This window comes from Ictalurus furcatus, chromosome 5, assembly GCF_023375685.1.
Source record: "Ictalurus furcatus strain D&B chromosome 5, Billie_1.0, whole genome shotgun sequence".
In the NCBI taxonomy this organism is placed as follows: domain Eukaryota; kingdom Metazoa; phylum Chordata; class Actinopteri; order Siluriformes; family Ictaluridae; genus Ictalurus; species Ictalurus furcatus.
Window position 1 is genome coordinate 20,231,600 of NC_071259.1, and position 10,116 is coordinate 20,241,715.

The following is a 10,116-nucleotide window of genomic DNA, read 5'->3' on the forward strand; positions in this document are numbered from 1 at the left end:
TGCCCAGGAGCCTCAGATTTCTTGGCTGACAGGAGTGGAACCCAATGTGGTTTTCTACTATTGTAGCTCATCCACCTCAATGTTTGGTGTTTTGTGCATGCTGACATGCTCGTAACAGTTCGTAACAGTTGTAAAGTGTTATTGAGTTACTATATCCTTCCTGGTAGCTTGATCCAATCTGGCAATTTTCATTTGACCCCTATCAACAATGTGTTTCCAAACACAGAACTGTCACCCCGTAAATGTATTTTGTTTTTCTCACCATCCTGTGTAAATTGTAGTCTGTTGTGTGTGACAATAACAGGAGATCAGCAGTTTCTGAAATAATTCTGAAATACCATGTCACGGTTAAAGTCACTGAGATAAAAAAAATTTTCCCCCCATTCTGTTGTTTGATATGAACACTAACTGAAGCTCCTGACATGTATCTGCATGCTTTTGTTTGTTTGCATTGCGCTTCTGCCACATGATTGGCTGATTAGACAACTTCATGAATGTGCAGGTTTTCCTAATAAAGTGGACGGTGACTGAAAAAGACAAAAAGACAAAAGACAAGCACTTCCATCCCGCCCTCCCCATGTAACCTCCCAACAACTACAACGCTTTCATATGTGACTACAAAATGGCAGCGTGTCTGATCTTTGACTGGAACCTTTAATTTGACGTAGGGGTGATCACGTGACTACGGGGACACGCCCACAGTAGTAAATGAAGGCTGCGTGGGTTCAGCGGTAGGAGAGGCGGCAGTTTCCAAACTAAGTGACGGTGAGCCTGAGTTTACTCCAGTTTTAACCCGGCGTGTTATGGTGAATGTTATTTAGTACGTGTTTTTAAAATGTGCCAAAACTCGAGCTTGGTAATGGGTTGAGGTTAAACTGTATCGTTTGTTTTAATTACCTACCTAAGGAATGTGTTAGTGAATTAATTAACATAGGGCGTACATAACATAGCGCGTGAGCATAATTATGTCACCTGGCTGATTTAGTTAACTTCCATGGCATAGTTAGTTTGCATGAGGTAATATTGTGACCTAAAATAAACTGATCAGGAAAAGAGTACACGTTGTAGAACATGTTCATGCAAGTCCTACCTACAGTACAAGATTGTATCTAGTCATTTTTCTTTCCTCACAACCCAGTCAGGTGGAGTTAAAGGAAAATTCCATCCTGAAATACATGTAGGACTTAGTTTGTATTAAACAAATTAATTTGGTGCTAATTTGTTGGTTGCATTTTTAAAATGATTTCTTTGTGCAGTCGTGCTTGTGAAAACAAAAGAGCAAGAGCTTCTTTTCTTTCTCACCATTTTCAAGCAATATTCACATAGACTATAGAAGTAGTGGAGACTGCAAACATTGAACTCAAAGTTACAGAATGCAATGCAGCTGTATGAAATATAGCAGAAACTCTGCTTGATTAATTTGCAGTCTACAAGATGGCAAGCATGATGATGAGGAAAGCAATAATAGAACAGAGGATAAGCGTTGGAACCTGATAATGTTTGAATTGAGTTTGCAGATAAGGAGGTGAGGGAGCTGGACAGATTAAGGACTAAAGCACTGCTGAAGCAGTCTCTTTGTGTAGAGATGAAGGAATGGTTAAATCCCACTGGCACCACGATCAGCAGGTAGTCAACCAACACTGTGGGTAATGTAGGAAACCATTAACTGTAGTAGTCAAAGAGACCAAAATGTCAGTGATAGATGTTTAAACTAAAAGTCAAGTCAGATTTTTGTTTACTAAATAAATTTCAGGTGCCATTGAAGCTCGCATGAACCCTGTCCAGGGTGTCCCCCCTCCTTGTGCACTGAGTTCCCTGGGATAGGCTCCAGGCTCCCCCGCAACCCTGTGTATGATAAGTTTTGGGGGAAATGTATGGATGTAGCCTGCTTGCTAATTTACATTTACATTTACATTTATTCATTTAGCAGATGCTTTTATCCAAAGCGACTTACATATTAGGAAATACGAGGAAAGCGATATATCAAGCAGAGAACAATACAAGTAGTGCTACTATACGATATCTTTAATTGAGTTCTAGAAGAAGCAAAGTGTGCAGAATGGAGGAGTAAGAGCCAGAGTAAGGTTTTTTTTTGTTTGTTTTAAATAGGGGTTAGTTATGTGTTCATGGAAGAGGTGGGTCTTTAGCTGTTTTATAATTTTAATTATAAAAATTAATATACACATTGTTCAGGGTGGATTTTGGGAATTTCTTTTGCATGTCTGTGAATGAAGGAATGATGCACTTTCTTACAAGGCCCCCCCTCCCTCCCATCACGTTTTACCCCCTCTTCCAGTCATGGCTGTGAACGTTTACTCCACATCAGTAACTAGTGCCAACCTCAGTCGCCATGATCTGCTGACCTGGATTAACAGCTCCCTCCACATGAGCCATGCCAAGATTGAGCAGCTTTGTACAGGTCAGTCATTTTACACTGATCCATTGCACTGCAACAATCTCCATATACTTATCTTTAACAAGATGAGGAAATGCACTCAGAAAGATGATGTATTAATTTCAGAGCAGTGATCACACTTGGTGTAGTCTAGTTCCCTTCTCATTGGAGACTGTATTGCTGCTGTGGTGTTCCTAGGTGCTGCCTACTGTCAGTTCATGGATATGTTGTTCCCAGCATGTGTGCCATTGAAGAGAGTGAAATTCCAGGCCAAACTGGAGCATGAGTATATCCATAACTTTAAAATCCTTCAAGGAAGCTTTAAAAAGCTAGGGGTGAATAAAGTAAGTAAAGACTCGTGCCGTTACTCATTTGCAAACAGTGCAAATCCAATATTCATTCTTTCTGCAAAAAAAGAAGGAATAAATATAATGAACCATGTCTAAAATTTTATTTTGTGTATTTAACATATTCCAATGTTCTTCATAGATTATCCCAGTGGACAAGCTTGTGAAAGGGAAATTCCAGGACAACTTTGAGTTTGTGCAGTGGTTTAAGAAATTTTTTGATGCTAACTATGATGGAAAGGAGTATGATCCAGAAGCGGCTCGACTGGGGCAGGAGATCGCTGCCTCCCAGTGTCCGGCTCCAGGTTTGGCCAGTAAACCTCAGAAAGGCAGTTTGGGTGAGAGGAACTAAGTTAACCATTGCAGAATTCAGTATAACCTCTTTGATGCCCATAATTCTCAAAGTGGGATCCAGGGACCCCCACGGTTCTGTGAGGCATAGCCAGGTCCACGATTTATTTTGTTACAGTGGTGGATATCACAGCCCACCATTTCTTGATGATGTATCCATTATTTAGTTATTGTAACGGTTTGACTTACTTAAATTGAATGGTTTTAATCCATACCTCAATAAGTCAAATACAAGTCAGCCTATAAATATTGTAACGTCAACTTGATCTGAGTGGAAAGTTCAGTAAATGCTAGCTCGGTGGTGCCAATAAATAGCCAAAATATTATTGAATGCATTTAAATAATAAAACCTAATATTTGAGTAGTTTCATTATGTTAATTAAAATATGTACTGAGATGGTCTAGGGATTTATTTATTTATTTATTTATTTATTTATTTATTTATTTATTTTATTTTAAGATAAAGGGGTCCCTGTCTAAACAAAATTTTAGAGCCCCTGTTTTGGACTAGTTCTGTTACATGGATATTTCCATCTAATATAATGTGGACTGTTGACGTATTGACCCATAAAACCAAAGCATATCCTTATTACGCATTCCAAAAACTGCTTTTAAATGTACCAATTAATAATCTTTTGGTAATTTTTCTAATATTTGCTTTGTGTCTGTGCCTGAATAACTTGCAGCCTATTTATGTTTCTTAATCACAGAGACACGGATCACTTCAGTGAAGCCCACGGCTCCAGTTGGTAAGATGCGTAACATGTGAATAGCTGAACTGAAGTAGTTATTTGCAGCTTTATTCTGCTTTACTGTTTGAATGATGCTCTTATTATGATGTTTTATTGCACATTTGAATCATTGTGCTGTGTACCATGTGCTCCCCAGCTCCGCAGCGAATGACCGCAGCTTCTCCCAAGAGGGCAACTCCACTGAGAGCAGATCCAGAGCATGGAGAAGAGCTCGTTCACATGGTTAGATTTTGCTAAAAAGAACATTTACTCCATGATATTTTATGCACATTTGAAGTAATGCATAAATCTCAAATGTAATTATGTCAGAGTTTACAAAACGTAGTTAATGATCATAGAGTATTATAATAGTTTTACAGGTTCTCCCATGCCCATGTGGGTTTCCTTCGGGTTCTTCGGTGTTCTCCCACATTACAAAAACATGCTGGATTGGCTACTCTAAAGTGTGTGTGCACACGCACGTGTGTGCATTTGCCATGCGATTAACTCAGATCCTGAGGCAGGTGTATTCCTGCCTCGTGCTCAGTGTTCCTGGTTGGGATGCACCAGAACCCTGATGAAGATAAAGTGGTTATTAATGAATGGGTCAATTCATTAGAAATCACTGAAGGCCTCCAATATAATAATTACATAAATAGTATGCACAATTTCAGGCTTGTATCAGTGTTGGTTTCGGAGATATCGAGGCCTTTAAAAGGGGTTGTGGCCCTAATTATTCGGTGAAAACAAGTGCTAAACAAAAGGTTAGAAAGTTCCATAAGTCTTTTTTTAAACTATTTATGCTAGATGAATGACATTCTCAGGGATTGTTACCCTGTATAAGATACCTTTAACCTCTAAAATAGATAGTCCACAATTGCATATTTGCCAGTTTATGGCTTGCTGTATATTGAACAAATCAATCTTTCATGCTTTTAAGAAACTTTGGCCCTCTATCTTCACACTAAAGCACATCAGAAATGTAAAATTTTCATATGTCACTCAACAGATCAGAATTCCAAAACTTCTGTGCCTTATTTATATGATTTTGAGCCGACTCTTCTTGTGCTTTTGGGTCAGTAGTGGTGTACATCTTGGAGTTCTGCATGTTTAGTACGCGTCTTACTGTTCTCACTGAAACCTCACTGCCTTCTGCCACCAAGTCTTGCTGCAGGTCTTTTGCAGTCACTCGAAGGTTTTTCACAACCTGCCTTTTCAGAAATCTGGTTGCAGCCATTGATGGATTCCTTTTTCTGCCCCATACAGGTAGTGTACACTTGGCAAACCCCTAGCCAGTTCAGGTATTTCATGAGTTCCAGATCAAGCACATCTGGTGCAACTAATGAAACCCTTGATTAGTTGCATCAGCTGTGCTTTAGACAACACCTGTTTTGCATATTTGTGCTGTTGTGAGGGATTCTGTTCAGGGGTTGAATAATTTTGCGACTGGAGAAATGAAGCATTTGTTGTGTTGAACTATTTCAGTTGCTTTTGTTTGATTTTGTTCATTGCAAACGGATGAAAATCTGTACATTTTGACAATAAACCTGATTTGCAATAGGGATTTAATTATTTTGATTGCAACTGTATTCTTAATTTGTTTTGTCTAGTAGAAAAAGAATTCCGGAATCAGTTTTAATTAGCAAATGCCAAAAATATGAAGTTGTTTCCTGGAACTAAACTATATTTATTAAGGTAATATGACATGTTTTACTACAAATGGAAATGCAACATGTTCTTTCAAAGCATGAAAGTATATTTTATTTTTACAAAGTTCAGCAGGCTATACATTAGCAAATATGCAATGGCAGACCTTCTATTTTATAAGTTAGACAGCTTACACTTGACAATAATCCCTTTCAATAATTCCCCATTTCTTGCATCTAGCATGACTAGTTCAAAATGAATGAGTTTGTCATTTACAAAGACGTACGGAATTTTGTAACTTTTTCTGTAGCACTTGTTTTTACAGTAAAATTAAGGCCGCACCCCCTTTAAAGCCTCTATATTTCAAACACTAATGGAGATACAGGCCTGAAATGTTACTCACTATTTATTGGGAATAGTGACATTATTTCCAGAAGGTATGAAGCAAATCCAAGAATGTCAGTCAGGAACTTATTTATTTATTTATTTATTTATTTATTTATTTATTTATTTAATCTGGTGATTTGAGTTGGATTTACCTGAATGACTTTTCTAATTCACACTGGTAGCTTATTGAATATAGTTTGAGTAAAACAGCTTCCACTTGTACCACAACTTGTTTCACTTGTATTTCCACCAGCTCCATGATCTAAAAACCAACATTGCTGATTTGGAGAAGGAGAGGGACTTTTATTTCAGCAAACTGAGGAACATTGAGCTCATCTGCCAGGAAAAAGAGGGGGAAGCTGATCCCATACTGCAAAAAATAGTTGACATTCTGTATGCCACAGATGTAAGTGTTACTATTTAAGATGTACAGTGCCTTCCACTATTATTGACACCCTTGGTAAATATGAACAAAGAAGGCTGTGAAAAATTGTTTTTAATAATTTGAGCTTTTGTTCAAAAAAATTCATGGATTCTTCAGTTTTCTTTGCTCATATTTACCAAGGTTGCCAATATTACTGAAGGGCACTGTATGTATAGAATCTCGAACAGTATTGTTTTTATCAGCCATTATGTCATTTGTGTTGATTTTCTTTCTGCAGGATGGTTTTCAGAACCCTGAGGAAGGTGCTGGTGAACCAGACGAGTTTTGAACAATCTTTAGGCAGTTGCCTGATTTATTGTTCAAGTGGGTGTGTTTTGCCCATGCACAATGCCACATTCCTTCGGTCAGGTGCCTTTTGATTCTTTGCTTTTGCACACCGATGTTTGAATGTTCTATTTCTGTGACTTCAAATATTTATATTTGAATTGACAGATGACTGATTTTGTTGTTGTTGTTGTTGTTGTTGTTATTGTTATTATTATTATTATTATTATTATTATTATTATTAAAGATGTTTGTCTCACTTTCCACAGAAGTGGCTTATTGGGGTTTTTAATGTTGATTCTAATACTGAGGTGAGGTTGCTTTAAAGCGTGTTCTGCAGCACTGCTACATCTGCCCTTAAACAGGTTTTGTTGCTACATTATGATGCTGTTGTTCAGTTCTAGCTTTTAATGTTACTTCCTCTAACTTATACATATAATGTGTTGTAAGCTTGTTTCGTGGTCTTGCCTCTGACAGCTTCAGTTTTTTTTTTTAAACACTAGTTAAACATGAAATAAAGTACAAGCACCCTGTAAGTTTCATACAAAGCAACAATAAAAACAAGACAAATGTGAATCAAACTAAAACTCAGAACAAAAACTACACTGTACCAGAAGATGCATGGATTCTTTAAAACATAATGAAATCATGGGGTGTTGCTCAGATCTGTGTTAGCTTTACAGGAACACAAGTAATAACATTTGGTGGATCTGTAGCTCCCTAGTAGGTGGTGCAAACATAAGTAATGAACCGACAGATCCATGAAACCGGTAACAACCTGTTATGCAAAGGTTTGTACCACAGAGTGAATGCACAGTACATGATCAATGGAAGAATATTTTCACATTTAGTTTTGTGATATTATAAAGAATCAAGTGGTGGTGCTCAAAGTTTTTGGTTTATTAAAACGTACAATAGCAGGTAAGTTAGACTATTAGCCATAACTTGTGACGCTAGCTGAATTTTAATCTAGCTACCTTTTAGCTAGCAAGCAGTGAGCAATACCAAGGACATTGTGATGTACTGTGCAAAAGTCTTATGCACCCTATTTTATTTAGTACAAACTTTGTTATAGACCAAGCAGGAGACACACCTGATTCTACCTGTTTAATCAGTTGCTCTTGGATTTCAATAGATTTAGGTGTGGCTTCTGCTCAGTTGGAATGAAAGCCTGCACCCACACCGGCCCTTTCCGGATAAGATTGCCCACCCCTGTTATAGATTCTTTATTTTATGACTTCTACATTATTGAGTCAGTATAAAACGCTTTAGATTTCCAAACATTAGTTTTCCAGCACAATATTTTAAATTTTACAGAAAAATGTTTGTCAGTAAAGAAAGCAGCATATTAAGTGGTAAGAAATGACTTTTCAGACAAAAAAAAAAACCATAATGAAGGCTGCTGGATTTTGCTGCAAAAATAAGAAGTGCGAAAGTCAAAGTGTCCAGAAGAACTATGGCTGGTTCTGCAAGATACTCAAAAAAAAAACTTACAGCTCATTTCCTTATAAAACTGCACAAATTCTACCCGAGACTACTACTTTTTTTAAGCAAAGGGTCATCACACCATCTGTTGCCTTTTTCATTTATTACTGTTTACTGCTCTGTATAGTATTTTTTTTAAATGGAGAAACATTTAATTATTTTTGAAGGCATCTTTGCTCTACAGCATTTCTTTGCATGTGCCTAAGACTTTTGCACAGTACTGTACATGGATCTGCTGCATTTGTTCACAAATTAGCCCACCTAAAATTGAGGTAACAGTGCTGTTCAAAAAACAGTGGGTAATTTAGTCTTTCATTTTCTCCAGCAAGAAGAGATGGAAATAAAATCACAAGCACACCTCATCTGAATTAGTTTAACATGACCTTCCATGAGTAATATCTGTCAAGAATATGTCATGTAAAATGTTGTAGATTTTCAGAAAAAGAGTGGGATCCATATTTCCAATCTGTCTTTATATGCATCATTCCTCCCTCTTCTTACTCTTTGCATAGACACTTCATAGATTTAACAGATCCACTACTACCCTGAGCTGAATGCTATCGCCACCTTCTGTACTACAGATCAAATGACCATGCTTTAGACCAGTGGTTCTCAAACTGGGACACCGGTGTATCACTTTGAGGCCCACTTGAGTTGTCAAATTTTCGCAGTTTCTTTTTTTTTCCCCCTTCACACTAGGCTCTTCTGTATTAACGTTCTCAGCTAAGAGACTGCATCCTCTATCTAAAAACTTATCCATTTTAAATAGTTTAGATTTTATCAGCGTGTGGCTGTACAGTACTGTACACTAGTATATTATTGGCTGTTTGGGGTGTCTTAGTGTGCTGTGTATAATTGATTTCATGTATTAATATTTCAAATTTTTATGTACATCATAGTTCAAAGGTTCACAATCCTGACTTTACATACAGGTAAAAAAAAAAAATAATAATGTTCTAGAATTTCTGTGCTGCCCTCCTGGTACCATTGCAGCCCCCGTTTGAGAACCACTGGCTTAGACTTCAGCACCATGCTTAAAAAAATGCATACTCAAGTATGACATGCAAACTTCACATAGTTCATAATCGTGAATATCAATTCAGGAATGTTTATGACAGCACCTCACACTCCATTTTCTTTTCTTTTTACGTTTTTGCACAATCCATTTAATGTGATTTTACAAGCCTGAAAGTCACTACCAGAACAACAATTGCACAAAATAGTATGACCAGTGAGCATGTATTAAACTTGTGGAAGCCCATTTCTTCCTGTGGAACACAAAATTAAAATATTTACTAAGTCTTCATAATAATTAAATTAAGCCTTTTTCAAATTTAGCAATTTTCCCTCAAAATGATAACATAATATTCATATAAGTTTTAATATTCACCTCATGTTCACAGCTTTTGAAAATGTTTTCAATAGCATTTATCACATTGCCATAATGCATCCTCATGTCTAGACTCTTTTATTCATTTATTATCATATTTTCAACACAGTTTTTCAGTACATCTCACTGCTTTTAGTTGGTGTTATACTACTAGAGGTTTAAGTGAATACTCTCTTCCGAGAGTATCTTTGATATCCAAATTCGCAGTGACTACCAGAAACATTTAGAACATGCAAAAACATAATTTACATACAGTTTCCTCCCTTGACCCTCTTTGTGACACAGTTCACATTATTATTCTTTATATCAACTGCAACATGCCCACTATTTGTGTGTGCAGTTTATACCATTGCACATGCAAATTATTAAATTATTTTGGATCTTGGTAAACCAAGGCCTTGTGGGTTTTATGACACATAGAACAGTACATTTGGTAATAAGCAGGGTTGAGTACTTTTATATTTTGTGAAAGTGAATTGCTGTACTCAGTCTCCTACCACTCATGCCCATATATGTAATAATACAAAACTATATTAGTACCTTTAGAAAAAGGTAGTGGTTAATCAGGTAAATGCATACCTACGCAATGATTTTCTATGTAATTTTACAGCCCTATACTGCCACCTGCACAAAATTTGAACTAAGTGCATTGAGCTCAGACAACTCACATGAGA

General features: G+C 36.9%; 1 protein-coding gene across 1 annotated transcript; it reads left to right on the forward strand.

Annotated features, from left to right (window-relative positions):
* The first annotated feature begins 544 nt into the window (after window positions 1-544).
* mapre1a (microtubule-associated protein, RP/EB family, member 1a) lies at window positions 545-7,433 on the forward strand. Its single transcript, XM_053625098.1, has 8 exons — window positions 545-765; window positions 2,297-2,419; window positions 2,594-2,739; window positions 2,885-3,080; window positions 3,804-3,842; window positions 3,982-4,067; window positions 6,112-6,264; window positions 6,521-7,433. Exons 2-8 carry the CDS (start codon window positions 2,299-2,301, stop codon window positions 6,569-6,571), a joined length of 792 nt encoding a protein of 263 aa, XP_053481073.1. The 5' UTR covers window positions 545-765; window positions 2,297-2,298; the 3' UTR covers window positions 6,572-7,433.
* The last annotated feature ends 2,683 nt before the right edge of the window (window positions 7,434-10,116 follow it).